Source organism: Scyliorhinus canicula, chromosome 11 (assembly GCF_902713615.1).
Source record: "Scyliorhinus canicula chromosome 11, sScyCan1.1, whole genome shotgun sequence".
Lineage (NCBI taxonomy): Eukaryota > Metazoa > Chordata > Chondrichthyes > Carcharhiniformes > Scyliorhinidae > Scyliorhinus > Scyliorhinus canicula.
In genome coordinates this window covers 163,616,944-163,638,514 of record NC_052156.1, presented here as the reverse complement: position 1 = coordinate 163,638,514, position 21,571 = coordinate 163,616,944, and the positions used below count along the sequence as shown (strand labels likewise).

Below are 21,571 nucleotides of genomic sequence, written 5' to 3'. Positions count from 1 at the left end.
AACCTCCATAATGTTCATTCAATCCAAACGCTGGTGATTTCCTGACAACGGATGTTAGGTTAACTGGTTTGTCATTCCCTGCTTTTTGCCCCCCCCCCCCCCCCCCCCCCCCCCCAAAACCCTCAACCTTTCTTATGCAATTGGTTTATAGTGATCATTTCATAAATGCAACAGTTTTACACCTAAAAAATAAAAAGCAAAGATTCATACTTGACGGGTAATAATACCTCTTTTTATTCTCTACTGTGAGCAGATGCTCTTGGCTGACTTCTCTCACCACCATATCGAAATGGCCTGCACACTCCTGGAGACAACTGGCCGCTTTCTTTTCCGATCACCTGAATCCCACTTGAGGACAAGTGTTCTTTTGGTAAGATTTGTACACTGAGAATGCACAAATCAGGAAAGTCATTGTTTAATATGCTTTTGCTTACGCGTTCTCTTTTTATGGAAGGCACCTCTTTCCTTTGCGGTCTGGCTTTGAACTGTTTTGAGTGTATGGTTGGGCAGTTTGCAGCTCTGGTGTCCAAAATTGCAAGTTAGGTGGATCGGCCATGCCAAAATTGCCCCTTAATGACTAAAGTTGTGCAGGTTAGGTGGGGTTACGGAGCGAGGGCGAGGCAATGGGCCGAGATAGAGTGCTCTTTCGGAGGGTCAGTGCAGACTCGATGAGCAGAATGGCCTCCTGCATTGTAGCGATTCTATTCCAAAATGGAATTTTGTCCTTCGGTGCTAGAGGGATGGAGTTTAAAAGCAGGGAGGTTATGTTACAGCTCTATAGGGTGCTGGTGAGGCCACACCTGGAGTACTGTGTACAGTTTTGGTCTCCTTGCTTGAGAAAGGATGTACTGACACTGGAGGGGGTGCAGAGGAGATATTCAGTAAGTTGATTCTGGAGTTGAGAGGATTGCTTATGACGAGATACTAAGTAGACTGCGACTATACTTTTGTTTAAATAAATGTTTTTTATTGGGTTTTTGAACAAAGTATGTTTACTGTTATGTACACATATACCTAGAAGAGAAGGGAACACGCACAAAAAACAAAACAAACAGCAAAAAAAATGTTAGAATAAAATAACTAGTAGGGTATTATGCGCTCGCTCAACAACAGCAGCTCTGTACAATTGGCAGTATTTTTTTAGCACATAAGTAGGCATCTGTTTGTGTGTGTGGGGGGGGGGGGGGGGGGGGGGGGTAGGTACATATACATTTGGGTGCCGGAGAAACAATTATAGGTGGCAATACGCGACTGGATCTGCTGTTGGTGTTGTCGCTTGCTTCTCCCGGACGGTTTTTGCTGCCGTTGTCATCTCGCGATCACCTCCGCTTCAGCCGTTCGTCCCGTCTTTCGCATGGATTTTCCTTGTTCTCTACTCCTGTCGCGAGTCTGAGAGTTCGGACAGCCAGTCTGCAGCTTTGGGTGGTGCTGCTGACTGCCAGCCGAACAAGATTCTATGGCGGGCGATCAGGAAGGCAAGGGCATCCGCCCTCCTCCCCAGGAACAGATCTGGCTGGGACTGCGACTATACTCATTGGAATTTAGAGGAATAAGGGACAATCTTACAGAAACATATAAAATTATGAAGGGAATAGATGGGATAGAAGCAGGGAGGTTGCTTCCATTGGCAGGTGAAACTAGAACTAGGGGACATAGCCTTAAAATAAGGGGAAGCAGATTTAGGACTGAGTTGAGGAGGAACGCCCAGTGAAGCAGTTGAGGCTACCTCATTAAATGTTTTAAGGCAAAGATAGACAGATGTTTGAACAGTAAAGGAATAAAAGGTTACGGTGAGCGGGCGGGTAAGTGGAGCTGAGTCCACAAAAAGATCAGCATGATCCTATTGAATGGCGGAGCAGGCTCGAGGGGCCAGATGGCCGACTCTTGCTCCTAGTTCTTAGGTTCTTCAAAGTGCCTCATTTCTAACATTCAGGAAAGTGAATTTTCAATTTCTTGCACCAATCTTCTTCATGGTGACTGACTCCATATTGTAGATTTGTTCTCCCTCGGAATTGGGTTCAGCATGAACAATTTCTCAAGTTTATTTGGCAATCAGAAGACCGTTGCTTCATTAATTAAAATGGATTTCTTCTCAAAATCCAAAGATGCAAGAATAGCCCCAGTTCTAATCACAACCCTATGCTTTTGCTTAAATACGCTTTTGCTGTTGCAAGTAACCAAGTCTTCAAGTAGCTCTTTATTCTTTAATATTATAATGTGACGAAAGATATGGTTATTCACTATGGTCATTAGAATAGAAAAGTAGAATTTTTCTAAACTTGTAATTGCAGAGAGACATGGGTATGCAGTTTTGTTCACAGTTCTGGTCACCTCATTACATAATTGCTCTGGAGAGAGTGCAGAGGAGATTTACAAGAGCGTTGCCAGGAACGTTGGAAATTGCAGCTATGAGGAGAGATTGGAAAGATGTGGGTTGTTTTCCTGAGAACAGAAGAGGTTAAGGGTTCACCTAATCGAGGTGTACAAAATGAAGTGAGGTTAGACGGGAAAGACATGTTCCCCAGCTGAGGTGTCAATTGCCAGAGGGCAGAGATTTAAGGTGATTGGTAGAAGGGACATGAGGGCAAACCTTTTCACCCAGAGGGTAATGGATGTCTGGAGTTTATGTTGGTGGTGGACGCTGAAACACTCAACTGGTTAAAAATATTCCTGGATCTGCATCTGAAGTGCTGTAACCTGCAAGGCTATAGATGAGGTGCTGGAAAATAGGATTAGAATGACTGGCTGGTTTCTTTTTCCTGTTTTCTGGCCAGTACAAACATGATGGGCTGAATGGCCTCTTTCTGCACTGTAACCTTTCTATGGTTCTATGTTTTATAGTCTGCATATTTAAGGAAGGACATACTTGCATTGGAGACCTACAGCAAAGGTTCACTAGATTGAGATGAGAGAGTTGTCCTATGATGAGAGGCTGAGTATATTGGGCCTATATTCTCCGGTGTTTAGAAGAACAAGAGGTGATTTCATTCAATACAAGATTCTCAAGGGCCCTGACACAGTAGACACTGCGAGGTTGTTTCTACTAGCTGGGGAATCCAGAATACGGTGCACAGTTGCAGGATATGGGGTTGATCATTTAAGACTGAGATGAGGATAATTTCCTTCATTATAAATATTTGTGAATCTTTCGAATTCTCTACCCAGAGCGTTGTTGATGTTTTGTCGTTGACTATATTTAGAACTGCACAAACAAATATTTGGTGTCTCTGAATGGAGGGATATGGCGAACTGAAGGCCAAGATCAGCCATGTTTATATTGAAGGGCGGAGCAGGTTTGGTGTGCCATACGGTCATCTCCTCCTATTTCCTGTGTTCTTGTTTGATTTTCTGTTTGTGCCAATAATGCTGACCATTTTCAATGCCCTCTCTTTAGGAGCAAATGATGCGCAAGAAGCAAGCAATGCACTTAGATGCTCGTTATGTTACAATGGTGGAAAATGCATACTATTACTGTAATCCGCCACCTGTTGAGAAAACAGTGAGGAAGAAACGCCCTCCCCTTCAGGAATATATCCGCAAACTTCTCTACAAGGACTTGTCCAAGGTCACTACTGAAAAGGTAACTGCTAGTTAATTAAATGAATCATTCACTCCATTAAACGTAAACCTGCTATGGCACAAGAATGCAAAAACTGCATACCGAGCACAAAGAAAGATAGTTATGCTTAGTGAAGGCCAATTCTTTCAACCCCAGGGCATCGCTGCAGGAGTTCTTCGGGCAAGTGCCGTAGGCCCTGTTATCTTCAACTGTTTCAACTTTCCTCCATCATGAGGTCAGAAGTGGGAATGTTCGTTGATGATTCCATCATGTTTAGTTATATTTGCAATTCATCAAGTAATGAAGTAGCCTGTGCCACATGGGAAAAAAAGCCTGTCCTGTTAACCATCTTCAACAAGAGAGAATCTGAGTACCTCTCTGTGACATTCAGTGGCACTACATCAAATCCTCCATCATCAACATCCTAGGGTTTGACATTGACCAGAAACTCAACTGTGCTTGCCATATTACTGCTGTAGCTAGAGGAGCGAGGCTGAGAATTCAATGCGAGTGATTCCCCCCAAAGCTTGTCCACTACCCACAAGGAATAATTTAAGAGTATGATGAAATATCTCCACTTGCTTGGATGAGTGCAGCTCTAACAACACTCAGGAAGCATAACGCCATCCAGGACAAAGCAACCTGCGTGGTCAGTACCCTATCCACCATCTTGAACATTCACTTGCTTCACCATTGGTGCACCATGGCTGCAATGTGTACCAACTACAAGTTGCACTGCAGCAACTTGCCAAAGCACATCCCAACCCTGCAAACTCTGATTTAGAAGAGCCATGCCAGAAGGCACAAGGAAACAGCACCACCTTTACATTGCCCTCTAAATCGGACCATCCTGACTTGGGCGCATCCCACCATTCTTTCTTTGTTGCTAGGTCTAAATTCCATAATTCCCGACTGAACAACACTGGAAATATCTCTACTGCACCTCCTGCTGTGGTTCAAGAAAGATGAGAAAGATAGACAGGCTAACTCTCCAAAATACTTGTTATGACAACCTCATGAGTAGTATAAAGTTAAAATCTACTAAGTTTTTTCTTCGTTAAGTTTTTTTCCCCTCCAGCCTCCCGTATAATTTTCTTATTTGAAAGGAATGATGTGCATACATTTCCCATTTGCTCATTCTTCATTTTAATCAGACAGTGAATGTCAGCAAACTGACGACAAAAGGCTGAGCCTGATTGTGAACCCAAATAAAGTTTACATGTTCACCTCAATCTCTTACTTCTCTCTGATCTAACTTACTTGCTTGTTCCAGGCTGAGAGAATACGACTGCCAGTTTGTCAAGCTCGGCAAGTTTTTCTTGTTTGGACTGAATTTCCTTGCACGCACTGTGGTTTTTAAATAGGATGACCTAGTTAACGATAAGGATTGGGACCTTCGCATCCCTAAACTTGGTGCTGCTGAAACCACTTTTACTGCTGCCCTGCCCGAACAGAGATGGCCTATCTCCATACATGTTGGGCACTGAACCTTGCTTACCTGTCTGACAAATTCTAGCCTAGGCAGTGCATTACCAACTGAGCCCATTGGAGGGCATTGAATAAGTGTGTTCATCAAAAGGTTAACATTTGCAAACTGATGCCAGAGATATTTCAAATATTTCTCAACATAGTGATGGCTCCAGACGTTATGCTTTATTAAATAGAGTGGCAAAGACGAGAGGCCATTAATTTAATGCTGGCTGCTTCTAAACTGCAGCTGATCTTCACCGTCTCTCTCTTTATATATAAAAAAAGACGGTAATTTAATGTTGGGTGTTTCAGATCTGAGCCTCACCAAAAATAATTGGTTATTTGCAGTTCAGTTACATTATAGCCATTAACCTTTATGACCTTAAAGAAGAGCAGCGAAATATTCCTACTGTCAGAAATGTACACTGCATAATAATACGCCTCTTATGTGACTTACTGTGAGCCAGGGAAACGCACTGGATATATATGGATCTCGTGTGCATCACTTACACTCTAGACATCTTTGTGAAAGATGCAAAACGTTTTTAAAATGAAAACATTATATTTTAATTTGCAAAAGAAGCAAAATGTGATGTGAGAAAAACATTTTCACACGACGAGTGGTTGGGTCGGGAATGCACGGCCTGGAAGTGTGGTGTAGTGCAGTTCAATCGAGGCACTCGACAATTATTTGAATAGAAACAATGTGCAGGAGAATGGCACTAAGTCATAGTGCTCGTTTGGAGAGCTGGTGAAGATATGATGGGCCAAATGGCCGCCTCCGAAGATTCTGTGAATTAGAATTGTTCGCAGTGCAGAAAAATTAAAGCGAGATGTAATTGAAGTAGTCAACAGAGTGAAAGGGGTGGTGAAAGCAGAATTAAGTATTAGCTTTCAGTAAAAAAATTGGCTCTTTACTTGAAATTGAAACATTTGCACCACTCTGGGGAAAGGCAGGAGAGTGTGACTAATATGTAGTTTTTTTCAGAGAGCTGGCACAGACACAATTGGCTGAGTCAGTCACTTAATATGGTATCCGTCTAACCTGCAGCTTGAAATTTAGAAACTTTTTGCATTGTATAACATTCCCTGGACAATCAGCAATTAAGCTATAAATCTACACCTCTATTTTGATACCAAAATGTGCCTATTTGTTTCCTGCATGTTGGCCACTAATATTCTTTAGAAAAAATACTTAGCTATGGGGTACAGCATATTGATGCCATGTATCATTGAACAGTAGTATGTAGTTTTGCCTACTTATGTCCACATGGCACATTCCTTTTCAGTCTCTGTTATAGCAGACAGTGCAGTGGTGGTCCAAAACAATCTGCTTTTCCTGGTGATGGAGGGAATAAACCATGAAAGTTGAACCATTTCCTTTCTTAAATAGCTCCCTGGTAACACCTAGTTGCTATCTTGAGTTGAAGATATTGCAAACAGGCTAGTGTCATTCCAAAGTGACGGGCAATCTAATGGCATAATTAAATATATTCTAAGTAATGGAAAATAATGGAGAAAAATACAAGTCCAGGCCCAATATGATACGTTCACTGTTTCCATTTGGTCTATCAATGACACAAGACAAGTCAAAAGCAGTTTAAAATTTACAAATAAACAGTGACTTTTCTTTGTATGTCAATTGTCATCGTTGAAACTGAAGTCGAAGCAGACTGTGCATTGTACATTTTTTTTTTAAAACTACCCAATCCTCCATGTTGCAGGTGTTGAGACAGATGAGAAAATTGGCGTGGCATGATCCAGAGGCGAAGGAATATGTTATTAACTGCATGATCAACATCTGGAATGTCAAATACAACAGTATTCACTGTGTTGCTAATCTATTGGCGGGATTAGTGCCATACCAAGAAGATGTGGGAATACATGTTGTAGATGGAGTACTGGAAGACATCCGTCTGGGAATGGAGGTGATGAGATTTTATCTAAATATTAAACAGTGTAAGAAAGATTTGAAACACACACCCTCTCCAAAATTGATGTTCATAGAAACTGCTGCTATCTGCATTTCCTAACAAGTGTGAGGTTAATCACAATTAATTGAATCACTTGTGATGACACAAAAGGATCTTTTTTAAGTGGTGCAAATGGTAATATTTCTTTTTTCCCTTTCTCTCAAATGGGCTGATCAATACTGTCCTACAGATATCAGTACCCCTCTCGTACTATGAGCAAGCAGTATTTCTTTACGATGAGTCTATTCAATAAGAACATGACTGATTTAATGCCGACCTCAACATTTCCTACCTGTTTCCTATAACACTTTCCTCCCCTGTACTTCAAAAATCTGACCATTCCTGCCTTGAATATATTCAATGACTCTCCTCTGCAGCTCTAAGGTACAGAATTCCAAAGATTCCCATTAAGGTTGACATTTCAATTGCTTTCCTAATTACTAGTTGTACCTGCATGTTAACTGTGTATGAATCATGTACAAGGACACCCAACCCCCTCTTTATACCACAGCATTCTGTCGTTTCTCCATTTAAACAATATTTTGCTTGTGAAGAACCCCATATTTTTCCACATATTCCAGCTGGCAAATTATTGCCTACTCACTTGACCTATCTATAGGGCCTTTCCACGCCCTTTGTGTTCTTAGAACTAGGATTTTCATCACTCTATTATCAGCAAATGTGGCTGCAATATATTTGCTTCCTTTATCAAAGCCATTAATACAGATTTTAAATGGCTGAAGCCCCAGCACTGATCCCTGTGGAACCCCACTGGTTACAGCTTGCCAATTTGGGAATTACCCATTTGTCCGGACTCTGTTTTCGGTTAGTTAGCCAAACCTCTACCACACTTTCCCTAACTTATCTTGTGCAATAACCTTTTACATGGCTCCTCATCACATTGCGCTGTAGAAATACAAATGCACGATCTCTTCTGGTTTCTCATTTATTTGCCCTGCTTGTTGTTTCCTCAAAGAACTCTAATAGGGCCGCACGGTGGCGCAGTGGGTTAGCCCTGCGGCCTCACGGCGCCAAGGTCCCAGGTTCGATCCCGGCTCTGGGTCACTGTCCGTGTGGAGTTTGCACATTCTCCCCGTGTTTGCGTGGGTTTCGTTCCCATAACTCAAAGATTTGCAGAGTAGGAAGGATTGGCCATGCTAAATTGCCCCTTAATTGGAAAAAAATTAATTGGGCAATCTAAATCTTTTTTAAAAAATAACTCTAATAGGAGGTATCTACTTTATAACCCAGTGGCGCTGAGCAAAGAGGAATCCCATTTAGCTCAGGCCAGCTTGTTCGTAATGCAGAGCGAGGCCAGCAACATGGGTTCAATCCCTGTACTGGCAGAGGTTATTCATGAAGGCCCTGTCTTCTCAGCCTTGCGCCTCACCGTGGTGATCCTCTGGTTAAATTGCCACCAGTCAGCTCTCCCCTTCAAAGGAGAAAGCAGATGATGAGCATCTGGGACTATAGTGACTTTACTTTTACTGAGGAAAATCCAGCATCACCTGGTGCATTAACTGAGATACGGTAACTCAGTATTGAAAGGGGACCAAACCAAAGTTCACAATGTCTCCTTAATTCTTGCAGTTGCTGTTGCTTCTACCCATGGATTTTACAAGTGTATACTTGTAATGATAACCTGTCTTTGCTTTTCAGGTCAACCAACCTAAATTCAACCAGAGGCGTATCAGCAGTGTTAAGTTCCTTGGAGAATTGTACAATTATAGAATGGTGGAGTCTACGGTCATCTTCCGCATTTTATATTCCTTTATTACATTTGGTATAAGTGCTGATGGCAGTGCAACACCTCTGGACCCACCAGAGCATTTATTTCGTATTCGACTGGTTTGCACACTGCTGGACACTTGTGGGCAGTACTTCGACAGAGGCTCCAGCAAACGAAAGTTGGATTGTTTTCTTGTATATTTTCAGGTATTTATAAAAAGATTTGTAAGCTGTCCCTTCACAAGCTTTACTTAAAAAGTAGCATGTAGAGTACATACATCTGGATTTTTAAGAATGTTTGAGTTAATATTGCTGTCAGATTCCCAGTGAATTGGGATCAGTGAATTACATTGATTTGCTGGAAGGATAGTGGCATAAAAACTCAAAGCTTGTTACAAAAATAGCAACTAAATGGTATACAATTTCCCTCAACTGCCAGCAAAACCCTGGGAAATTCAACAATATATTTTGAATGTCTGACCAAACATCTGATTGCTCCAAAAACTCCAGCTGTGAAAGATTTTATGTGACTAGCACATTTCTTTGAGAATTACTTATTACGTGTCAGGTTGAAATTTGAGCAATCAAAATGTAAGTTAAGTGTATATAATATAGGCAGCACGGTGGCGCAGCGGTTAGCATTACTGCCTCACGGCGCTGAGGTCCCAGGTTCGTTCCCGGCTCAGGGTCACTGTCTGTGTGGAGTTTGCACATTCTCCCCATGTTTGCGTGGGTTTCGTCCCCCACAACCCAAAAGATGTGCAGGGTAGGTAGATTCGCCACGCTAAATTGCGAAAATATTAATTGGAAAATATTAATTGGGTACTCTAAATTTATTTTTTTTTAAAGAATATATAATATAAAAGCTGTTTTTTGCATTCTTCCATAATGTATTAGAATGCATTTATAATTTTTTTATAAGGCATGGGATAACTTCTAGTTCATTTTATCCTCCGAATTCTAATCACCTATATTTTTAAACTTCCTTGTACAGAATATTTCACTTTCTGTTAAGGGATAAGCATCCAGTCAAATAAAATTAAAATAAAGACTCTACAAACATTCTTAAAACTGCTTGTTTTCGAAGACTCAGGACCAAGTGAAATGGCCAAATCAGATCTGGTTCCTTACTAGTGCCTTGTTTGTGTTTATAAAGATATAAAGCTAAAGATTAGGGGCAGCACAGTAGCATGGTGGGGTGGTTAGCATAAATGCTTCACAGCTCCAGGGTCCCAGGTTCAGTTCCCGGCTGGGTCACTGTCTGTGCGGAGTCTGCACGTCCTCCCCGTGTGTGCGTGGGTTTCCTCCGGGTGCTCCGGTTTCCTCCCACAGTCCAAAGATGTGCGGGTTAGGTGGATTGACCATGCTAAATTGCCCTTGGTACCCTAAACAATAAGGTTAATGGGGGGGGTTACTGGTATTGGGTGGATACGTTGGCTTGAGTAGGGTGATCATTGCTCGGCACAACATAGAGGGCCGAAGGGCCTGTTCTGTGCTGTACTGTTCTATAGCGTTGTTAAAATAAAATAAATGGGTTGTCAAGTTAAGTGTAATTATATGGGTGCGATCCACCGGCCGCGTCTTGCTCTCCCTTGGCTGGTGAATGGCGGGAGAGTCCTCTCGTGGGCTTCCCGACTGTCTTCGTGGCTCGTGGGATTTGCCCAAGTCCTGCGAGGTGCCCGAATCTGAAACACGTCCACAAGGTGTTGTAAACCGGCTTGGGCGAATGTACGTGGGATCCACCGGCCTCCCCAGTGAGGCCGCAGACAGGCGCCATTCAACACTGGCCCACAAAATGTGAACCAAGCGGAACAGCACCCGGGGGATCCCCCCGGGCCATCAGAGACTCCTGGATGGTCAGGGTAAGTGGAGGGTGGCTCACTGGCTCTCCTCCTGGAACGTGGGTACCTTGGCACTGCCTGGGGGCCAGGGTGGCAGTGCAAGGGTGCCCAAGTGCCAGGGTGGTACAGCCAAGGGCGAGGGCTATGAAAGGAGGGTGGAGGGGGGTATGAAGAGTGGGGTGTATGAAGAGTAGGGGCCTCTGGGAAGTTGAAAGGATGATGAGTGGATGTCCTGGAAGAGAGAAGGTGCTGTAAGGGGGCTTGGGGGGGACCTGAAGAGGGGGTAACCTCAGGAACCCCATAGCGGGGTGTCCTTACTGGGGGGGGGGGGGGGGGGGGGGGGGTGGTAGTGCCCATATGTGTGGGGGGTGATATTGCCCGTGGGTGGGGGATGTGGCGATCGGGGCACCCTTTCAGAATGGCAGCCCGATCTTAGAGTTCAACTCCCCAGCACTAAAAAAAATTCTATGTTAGCTAAAATAAAAACCACCCCAGAACCCAAACAATTACTGTGTCATTGATGCGGAGATACCGGCGTTGGACTGGGGTGAGCACAATAAGAAGTTTTGCATCACCAGGTTAAAGCCCAACAGATTTGTTTTGAATCACTAGCTTTCGGAGCGGTGGGTAACCCGTCGGCTGTGCTGACAAAAACACCACAAATGAGCTTAATGTTTTGAGCAAATCGCGCCCTACGTCTTAACACTAAAGGCATGAATTAGATGTGTCCGAGTTTAAAAAATTTAAATTGTAAAGATGTGAGGTTTAAAAGTATTTTTTGGAGATGGCAAAGAACTGTCTTGTCATTGAAAGGCATTTATGTAGTCCCCTGATTATATCTCAGAAACACCTGCTTTGCACGCAAAGTATTTAGTAATTGCTATTGTGTAATTAAATACTCTGCATAACAAAGATTCCACAAATAGCAATGAGATCATCTGTAAATCTACTTTTGGTTTTAGCATATCAAGAAGAGTGAGCTAGGACTCCTAGAGAATACGCTGTTCTTCAAATGGTACTGTGGGATCTCAGTTGCACTCTTGCCTCTGAGTCACAAGATCTTGACAAAGTACCCCTCCACAAACATAAATATAAGCATAATAGGAGCATGAGTAGGCTATTTGGCCAATGAAGTCTGCTCCACTGAATGTGCCTTAACTTCACTTTCCTACCTGTCTCCCATAACCCTCACCTCCCTTGTCAATCAAAATCTTACCTAATTATATGCAATGACCCAAACATTACTGCTCTCCATGGAAGAGAATTCCAAAGACTAACAACCCTCTGAATTCCTCTTCATTTCTGTCTTAAACAGAAGAGCTCTTATTCTGAAACTGTGTCCCCTAGTTCTCCCACAAAAAGAATCATCCTCTCAGCATCTACTCTGTCAAACCCCCAAAGAATAGATCCTTGACGGGGACCAAATAAATAACTTCATAAACCGGATCTTTCTGAAATATCTTGTTACAATAAGATGTGAGCAAGTATATAGCTGGATACGTTTTGTCAACCATAGCCGTTATCTACGTTTGAACTTGTTGCCCGAACGCATTTTCGTCATCACTACTGTTCATTATTCACTTTTTTTTAAAACGCATTTTATTCAAACTTGTATCAAAGTAGGTTACAGCAAGTAAACACCCCGGGAAACATTCTTTCCAAAAATCAACTATACAGTTTGTACAGATTTTTCTCCTTTTTCACCACCCCCTCCCCATCACCCTCCCCCATGCGACGAACAGCTCCTCAAACACGGTCACAAACATCCCCCACCTTTTCTCAAGCTCCCCTGCTGAGCCCCTTAACTCTTACTTTATCTTTAACCGCAGGAAGTCATGCAGGTCACCCAACCATGCTGCTATCCCCGGTGGCGATGCCGACAGCCACTCCAGCAAACTTCGTCACCGTGCAATCAGAGGCGAAGGCCAAGACATCGGCCTTCCTCCCCTCCATGAGCTCCGGCTTCTCTGAAACCCCAAATATCGCCACCAAAGGGTCCGGGTCCACTCCCTCCTCCACTATCCTGGCCAAGACCGCGAACACTCCTGCCCAGAATCTTCCCAATTTTTCACAACCCCAAAACATGTGCACATGATTCGCTGGCCCCCGCCCACACCTCTCACACTCATCTGCTGCTCCCTGAAAGAACCCACGCATTCTCGCCCAAGTCATATGTACCCTGTGCACCACCTTAAACTGTATCAGGCTCATCCTTGCACAAGAGGAGGTCCCGTTTACCCTTCGCAGTGCCTCACTCCATACTCCCCAATTGATCTCCATTCCCAACTCCGCTTCCCATTTCCCCTTGATCTTCACCACCCGTTGCCTCCCTGCTCACCCAGCCACTTGTATATATCCCCAATTTTTCCCTCCCCTTCCACATCCGGAAGCACCAGTCGCTCCCGCAGGGTGTATCCCAGCAATCTAGGGAACCCCTTCCAGACCTTTCATGCAAAGCCCCTAACCTGTAGATACCTGAACTCACTACCCCTCGGCAGCTCTACCCTCTCCCTTAGCTTCTCTAGACTGACGAACCCTTCCACCAAATACAAATCCCTCACCTTGACCAGCCCCACTTCCCTCCACCTTCTCGAAACACTATCCATCCCCTCCGGCTCAAACCCATGATTCTCGCACAGCGGCGTTAGCACCGACATCCCTTCCACCCTAAAATGCCTCCTCAACTGATTCCATACCTTCACCGTGGCCTGCACCACTGGACTCCCTGAATACTTATTCGGAGCCGTTGGCAATGCTGCCGTCACCATAGCCCTCAAACTAGACCCCTTATAAGATTCCTCCTCCATCCTAACCCACTCCTACCCCTTCTCTTTCCCACCACTGCTGCACCTTGTCCACATTCACCACCCAATAATAATGAAGCAAGTTTGGCAATGCCAAATCCCCCCAGCCTCTGAACAACAAAATGCCACAAGTACTTGAGGCAACAAAAAGGCGCTTTAAGCAACCAGAGGGCAAAAGCTCCAGGCTTTTGCCTCCATGACCTATGCGCTCGGTCCACTTCAGGTGCCTTATCTAGCACCCCTTCTGCCACCAGTCCCGCCAGCATCCTCGAGACATGCCTCGTGGCACTCACACCTTCCGCCCCTTCAGGTCCACTATTCGCAGGTTTTGCCTTCTCGAGGCATTCTCCTGCTCCTCTATCTTTGCCCTCAGCGTTTTACAACGGTCTCCTAGGAGCCCCACCTCCGCCTCCAGAGCCACCACACAATCGCTGTGATCCGAGATCACTCTTTTAATCTCCTGAATCTGTGACTCCTGCACCTCCAAACACCTCTCCATCAGGGATGCCACAGCTTCTGCAATGGCCTTTGCAGGATCCTTATGCATTTCTTTCTTCTGTTTATGGAATTCCTCATTGATAAAAGTCATCCGTTGCCCCTCCCCCGCCTGCATGCTGGAAGAGACTGTCTGTGAAGCACAAGACTGTTTCAACTTGCCAGCCAAACCTCTCACTGTTTTCTGCAGGGCCCGGTGATCAGAAGACATACCATTCCAAGGGTAAACTACTCCTCTAACATTCACCTACGCCTTTTCATCAAAATTCCACCCGGATCTGGGTAAAAAGAGCCCTTTTCTGTGACTTTGAACAGGAACAGCCCTTTATGTGACCAATCACTCCATGGTCACAAGCGGAAGTCCATTCTTCACTTTTTAATAGCAGAAATATTTCTAGCATGTTGCAGCTCCTATACTGCACTGGGAAAAAGGAAAGTTCAAGGACACTGAATTTGCAAGATGTAACAATCAGATAAGTAAGATGGAATTATTGAGACGGTTGCAAGTCCTTAATCTAGGCAGACACCTAATTGAAGTACTGAGTGAGTGCTGCAATGTTGGAGGTGTCATCTTTTAAATAAGATGTTAATTCGGGGCTGTATTTGTCCCCTCGGTTAGACATGCAAGATTCTATATCACTATATGAAGAACCGATGAGTTCTCCCTGTTTCCTGGCCAATATTGTTCAACCAGCATCACTTAAAGTAGATTCTCTGACCATTTATCTCATGCTGTTTCTGGAAACTTGCTGTGTGAAAAATTGTGATCTATCCTGTGTTTCCCATGCGCAATACATTAGTGACTGCAACAGTGACTACAATTTGAAAGTATTTCAGTGTCTGTGAAGTGCTTTGGGATGTTCTGAGATCATACTCGGTACTACATAAATGCATGTTATTTCTTTACTATCCATCTGAATTGGCAGACCGGGATTACGTGCTGGCGTTCAGAGGTTGGTTTGAACCCACAACTTTGTGGCTTGGGCACAAGTGTTACACGCTGCACCAAACTTTGCTGATTGAGCACTTAAGCCACTGACGTCTGAACAACTAAATGCCACAAGTACTTGAGGCAACAAAAAGGCACTTTAAGCAACCAGAGGGCAAAAGCAAGGTTAGAAATTAAAACAGCTGGCAGTCTGACTGATCAGACAGCAATACCCCTGTAAGACAGCAATACCCCTGTAAGACAGCAATTCTATTTGCTGTGCATGCACTTCCTTGATATTTGTTAAAATTGGAAAGGGACAGGGTAGGGGTGTATACTGTTCAGTTGTGCTATGTTTTTCAGTGACTTCTGCCTTCAAGGTGCCACAGTTTTCAAATGAGGTCAGAAATGGAGTTGTTGCACACGTCAGTTGGAATAATTGAGTGTAATTTCAGTGGGATTCCATTATTTATTTTATTCAGCTACTGTTAGTTTCTATTTTAATCAGGACTTTTATTTCATATTTACTGGAATTATTATTGCAGAATTTCTGCATATACTAACAAACTGGAGCCTTCTGTTTACGCATCTATAGCGTTATATCTGGTGGAAGAAGAGTTTAGATGTGTGGACGAAAGATCACCCTTTTCCGATTGATGTCGACTACATGATTAGTGACATACTTGAGCTGCTTCGACCAAAGATGAAATTCTGTGGTTCGCTGGAAGAGGCTATCAAGCAAGTTCAGGAGCTCGAGCGCGAGTTCTTGATTAAGCTAGGTGAGGAATGGCTCAATTTATTTTGTGATGGTTGTGCAACATAGATTGGGTTTTTTTCACTGCACTTCAACCATTTACACCCCTAGTGCAGCACCAAGCAAATGTTGTGGATTGCCAATCAAAGCTACAAATGCAAAATGTCGAAGAAAATCTTCCACAAGAATACCGACTAGTTTCCGATAAAATGATTTTGGTTTCTTGTGCATCCTCTGCATGTCATTGGAGTAAAACCTGCACTTGGGTTGGAAAATAAAACCAAAAGAGCAGTGCCCCTTGAAACCTTTGTCAACGGGGAGCAGTCCCCATGTGTCTGCTGCAACTATTAGAAGGTGCATAAAAGAAAAGCAGATGCAAATTTATAACCTGGAAAAGACTCTACTCACATTTGCCTGACTGCTTTCTGTGAAGGCATTGACAGTCTGAGAAGCTGGGGTTATTTATTCCCATGATCTTGACCCTCCCTAACTTCATAATCTCCTCCATCCCTCTAAGCGTTTTGCAGTTCTCCAATTCTGGCCTCTGGCACATCCCCAATTTTAATTGTTCCACAGTCGGCGGCCATGCTTTGTGCTGCCAAGGCCCTAGACTCCAGGATGCCTTCTTGAAACCTCTCAGCCTGTCTACCTTTCTTATCTCCTTCAAAACGCTCCTTAATACCTAACCCATCTGCTTTAATTTCCTGATGTAGCTCAGCGTCAAATCTTGTTTGAAGCAGTTTGGGACTTCTTACCATGTTAAAGCTACTGTGTCATTGTCCTCCCAACGGCCATGCATTGAGCTGGGTTTATGGAAGGAACTTTGGCTAATTTTTCTCCACAGTACCCCAAGCGTGTTGAGGTTACTTAGAAAGTGCTGCTCGAACTGCTACCTTAACATCTATTGGAGAATAATCATGGAATCTTACTGGCATCTGAGAGTCAGACAACCACTTTCGCAACAAGGTGGCAAAGCCCAGATTTTCTTAAATAATAAACCAGATGATGAACTGGGCCACAGTTATGCTTTTATCTGAACTTCGTATGTAGGAAGAAGAAGAACATCTATATACCAATGGCTATCAAATGGAACTTTATTTTAGCTGAAAAAATTCTGGATATGTGTCGGCTTGTGACGGGCTGGTTTAGCACAGGGCTAAATCGCTGGCTTTGAAAGCAGACCCAGGCAGGCCACAGCACAGTTCATTTCCTGTACCAGCCTCCCCGCACAGGTGCTGGAATGTGGCGACTAGGGGCTTTTCACAGTAACTTCATCTGAAGCCTACTTGTGACAATAAGCGAGTTTCATTTCATTTCATTTAGTGGGAGGAATGTATTTACATAGCACTGTGAATTATTTTCTCCGACTTGAGTTTAACAAACTGGAATGATGGGAATGACCTGGCAGTGGACTGCGTGTATGTTATTGTTAATTTTGACACTTTGTTAATGCTGAGAAGTTAGCTTTGAATGGGCTCTTGTTCTTTGTCTCGGATTTAGCAAGGGTGGGAAGGAATTTCTCAGATAAAGGTCTTTGTTGCAATGATTGGCAAGCCTATCATAACATACTGTATTCAAGATATTGCCAGTTATAGTACAGCAAGGAGTGAGTTAAATTCTTGAATTTTTTTGTCACACGATATTTTGGGTAGTTTTTGGTTGGTGACTTGGGTTGCTGCGAGTTCATTCAAATTTGTTCCTATTTACCTTGGCTTTAGCCCCCTTCCTCATTAATTTAAAAATGAAGGGGCAATTGTTTCTTGTGGGGTGGGGGGGGACAAATTTGGGGAACTGATTGATTGTTACTTTTCATGTCAATAACAATTTCCTGAAAGAAAAATCTTGCATTCCAAGCACCTTTTGGTTCAGGAAAATTGTTTTGTTCAGCACAGACATCGGTAAACTATATGAGAATGCTTTGGGAATTAAAAAAAATATAAAACAGTTCTTCCTCCCACCTTATCCTTCCTCTTTGCATACCACCATCTCCAACTAAAATTAGAGCATAAATAGTACAAATCTCAAAATTGTTATCGAGCCATTGTCTAATTCACGGTTTGAAATATCATCACACATAGCGCAGCTCTCTTTCTGAACCCCAAGATTGTCGTTCTGTTGGAATCATTTTTCTTTGGGTCTACGTTTCAAACTGATATGCAGGACTCTATTTTGGGCAATAGATTTGGCTAATCATTTGCCAAATATTGAGCCAGTATAGCCAATGTGCTTATGTTTATCAGTTTACTTTTGAATAAACTCTTTTTCATTTCTAAGTGTGATGAAGCCCTGTCTGTGTTCTCAGGTGGACACAGAATATCCCATGGCTCCATTTCAAAGAATAGCATGGGACTTCTAGCCGGTATACTGGCCAATATTTAGAAATCCTTGAGATAACATCACAAAAATGGGTTCAATGGCCATTTCACATTGCTGTTTGGGGAGCTTGCTCTGTCCAAATTTACTGTCTGGCTTCCTATAATACAGCAGTGAGAACACTTCAGAGGCACTTCGTTACTGGTAAAGCACTTTGGGATGTCCTGAAGTCATGAAAAAGACCGTATAGAAAAGCAAGCTTTCTTTTGAACTTTTATTGTCTATTATTGCTTCAACAAGAATGATAGGTCTTCAGACTTTTACAGCTGTCAAGCTATTGCTTGATTATATTGACATAGCGATCTGTTTTTCTCATGTAATAAAGCCTGAGGTTCAGCAAATGGTACACTTGCACTGCTGTTCAAATTCTGTGTCTTGAGTTTGGGGCTCTCTGAATCTTCATTGTGAAGGGTGCAGGGCAAGAACTGAGCCATGGATGAGAATTATGTCTGACTAAAAACAGGCCAGGTGTAGGTTTCATTTTCACACCAAGTCAGAGGCAGCAAAGACTAATGCCAAGTTGGTGGATTACTCTCAGTTGTGGCTTTACCCACTCGTAGATATAAAAAGGGCCCTTTTCTGTAGTGTAAGGTGATTTCACCAGCCAATGGGACAAAGCATGAGTCAAAAACCCATCACAATGGGCTGATTCTTCTGCACACAAGTGGACTTGATTTCTGGTTTCCGAAAGTTGTCTTTTGAGGCTGTGAAGCAGCCCTCAGACCTAACTCCAATTGTTTACAATGGCTTGGGTCTGTTGGGTCCATGGCAGTCTTGTCCACCAATCAGAGAACCAGCGGGGAATCCCATCAGTACCCCTTTAGGCACTTAATTGACCACCATTGTGCCTAACCCCGTGATTGTGACCCTCAGTGGTGGCCAATCGGACTTGTAGCTTCTCGTGCTGCCTGCGCCAGTAGGATTGGTGTTTGCTTGCAGCACTGAACCACCCCACCGCGCAGGATTATAAAGGGACTGACCAATTTTTCTAGGTAGCCTTATGAGGGTACTGGAGACCCATGCAGCCTCCATTTAATCCTTGAGCCGTCAATAAATTATGGTTCGCTCAGGAATAATGGGTGTTAATTGGCTCATTGAGCTTAATTGACAAGCCACATCAGTTCCTTCCACCCTCCAAAGTAATTGGTGGGGGGAGCATTTAAGTAACCTGTTCCATGAAGCACACCGCATTAATGTATGTCACCAGTAAAGGCAGATTAAAACTTCCTCTACGTTATCCTAATATTGTGCCTCAGTCTCAATTTTGGAATTGCATTGTCTGCTGCGCCAGTGTGACTCTTTTTATATTTCCAGCAACAACCAATCTGCAATCTCAATGAAATTACCAAATACTGCCAAATTCACAATTCCAGTCAATGGAAATTATTGTGCTGTCAGCCGATGCCAATAGAAATTCATATAATCTCCAGACCTCAAATACAACACCATCGACTGAGGGAGTAACTTCTGCATTCCAGTCGCTGAGGCCTGACTCAGAGTGCTGCTGCTGAGCCAAGATTCGGTCTGCCGATTACCTTATTTTTCAGCCACTTATTGTATTTTACCAGTGAACTACACAAGGGAGTTTTGGAAAGAAAGTTGGTAAAATATGGTAATTAATTGGATCATGGGCAAGTTCACGTTGTCCACACCCCGCCAACCTTTTGACTGATCCCACTATTGTTCAGTCTTGCACTTTTCCTTGGAACGTTGTATTATAATGAGTTGTCACACATGTCATGACTGTTTTATCAGTTGTTGCAGATCTATCTAATTTGCCTCCATTAGCAAACTTGCCAATTCAAAAATATGATTTCTAAATATCTCTTTTCAAATTATCCTGTATATCTTTATTTGAAATAGAAAAAATCTTCAGTGCTTCAAAGTACTTTGAAACTTGTAAGGAGTGTTTCATTCTCATTCAGTTTTTATAAAGGGATATACTGTTACGTGAGAATTAGAGAATTGCAGCCTTGGCTATGTGGAATGATAAACAAAGCCCATTTAACAAAGGTTATCGCTGTATTTTATCTCCCTTATCGCAAGAGGTATTATACAATGAACAATTTGTTGTAGAGAATTTGCGTAAGTTGGTTGATGGTTTTTAAAAATGTTGTTTGTGTGTCCAGATAGACTCAAGATCTCATCCCTGTCCTAAGTCTCATTGCAAAGCTGTGTGTGATTTCAGCACAGGCACTTGGCATTGTCTAAGGATTGTTTTAGCAGAAGGATGTGCAATAAAAGCAAAAAATGTTGACAAAGCCCAGTAGATCAGTTCAAAAAGAGAAAGATAATTGATGTTTGTGATTTAATTCATTCAGAATGTGCTATAGAATCACAGAAAATTCAGTGCAGAAGAGGCTCTTCGGCCCATCGAGTCTGCTCCGCCACATGAAAAACACCTGACCTACCTACCGTATCCCATTTGCCAGCACTTGACCCATAGCCTTCAATGTTATGATGCGCTAAGTGCTCATCCAGGTACTTTTAAAGGATGTGAGGCAACCTGCCTCTGTCACCCTCCCAGGTAGTGCATTCCAGACCATTACCACCCTCTGGGAGAAAAGATTTTCCTCATCTCCTCTTCTTCTTTTTCTCTCCTCCTCCTCTCTCTCTCTCTCTCTCTCTCTCCCCCCCCCCCCCCCCCCCCCCCCCAAAACCTGCTGCACCTCACCTTGAATTTGGATAAGCTTTATTCCAGATGGCCAGCACTATTACATTGTCTTTTTCATCCCCTGTCTTTATCTAATTCCACCAGCTTCAGGTAACAACTCTGATGCAGGACATTAAAAGTTTTTGAGATTAGCTGTCAATTTGTATAGAGGGGATTTACGAAATTGCCTCTTATTTATCTGATTGAATTTGACATTTTACAAGGTGTAACAATGCCCTTGAACGTCTCCTTTTCCCCAGTGTAGTGTAGGAGCTGAAGCACGCTTGAAATACTTTTTTTAAATGGTGAAGAACGAACACTTGTGATAACTAAAACATGTTGGGTGCGACGAGTTCAAACATAGATAACAGCTATGGTTGACAGACACACCCTACCCATATACTTGCTGATATGTTTTTGTAATACGATATTTCAGAAAGATCCTGTCCATGAAGTCTTTGTTTGGTCCCTGTCAGGAATCTATAAGATTCTGAGCGGGCTTGACTGGTCTGAGAGGATGTTTCTGTAGAACTTGGGTGCTGAGTTTCAGAACAAGGGCTCCCCTGTTTAAGGACAAATGAGAAGGAATTTCTCTCAGCCGGTTATTAGTCTTTGAAATTCTCTTGCACAGAGAACAGTGGTGGCTGGATCATTGAATATCTGGAATTGGATAGATTTCTGATTGACAGGGGAGCCTAGCTTTATGGGGGACAGGCAGGAAAGTGGAGTTAAGACCATAATTAGGTCTGCCATGATCTTATTGAATGGTGGAGCAGGCCTGATGGGCCAAATGGCTTTCTCCTCCTATATCTTGTGTTCTTGTCCACACAACCCATTTGATCTCTCTTCAGTTTTGGTGTCTTAATTTCTTAGTTCATCATTTAAATTGTGCGCTTCATTTGTGCTGATCGGACCCGTGGCCCCTCCAGAAAGGGTTAGGATATAGCATCAGCAGCTGTAACGTTTGGAAAATTGGAACTTGTGGCAGTAATG

At 43.2% G+C, this 21,571-nt stretch overlaps 1 protein-coding gene across 4 annotated transcripts in view; it reads left to right on the top strand.

The window, feature by feature from the left end:
* The window catches only part of upf2 (UPF2 regulator of nonsense mediated mRNA decay), a 136,719-nt gene that overhangs the window by 63,469 nt on the left and 51,679 nt on the right, over window positions 1-21,571 (top strand). For all 4 annotated transcript variants that reach the window (XM_038811917.1, XM_038811915.1, XM_038811916.1 and 1 more), the window contains 5 exons: window positions 254-370; window positions 3,395-3,580; window positions 6,754-6,957; window positions 8,662-8,937; window positions 15,394-15,577. In XM_038811917.1, the coding sequence (XP_038667845.1) occupies window positions 254-370; window positions 3,395-3,580; window positions 6,754-6,957; window positions 8,662-8,937; window positions 15,394-15,577 (967 nt within the window). The remainder of the gene's footprint in view (window positions 1-253; window positions 371-3,394; window positions 3,581-6,753; window positions 6,958-8,661; window positions 8,938-15,393; window positions 15,578-21,571) is intronic.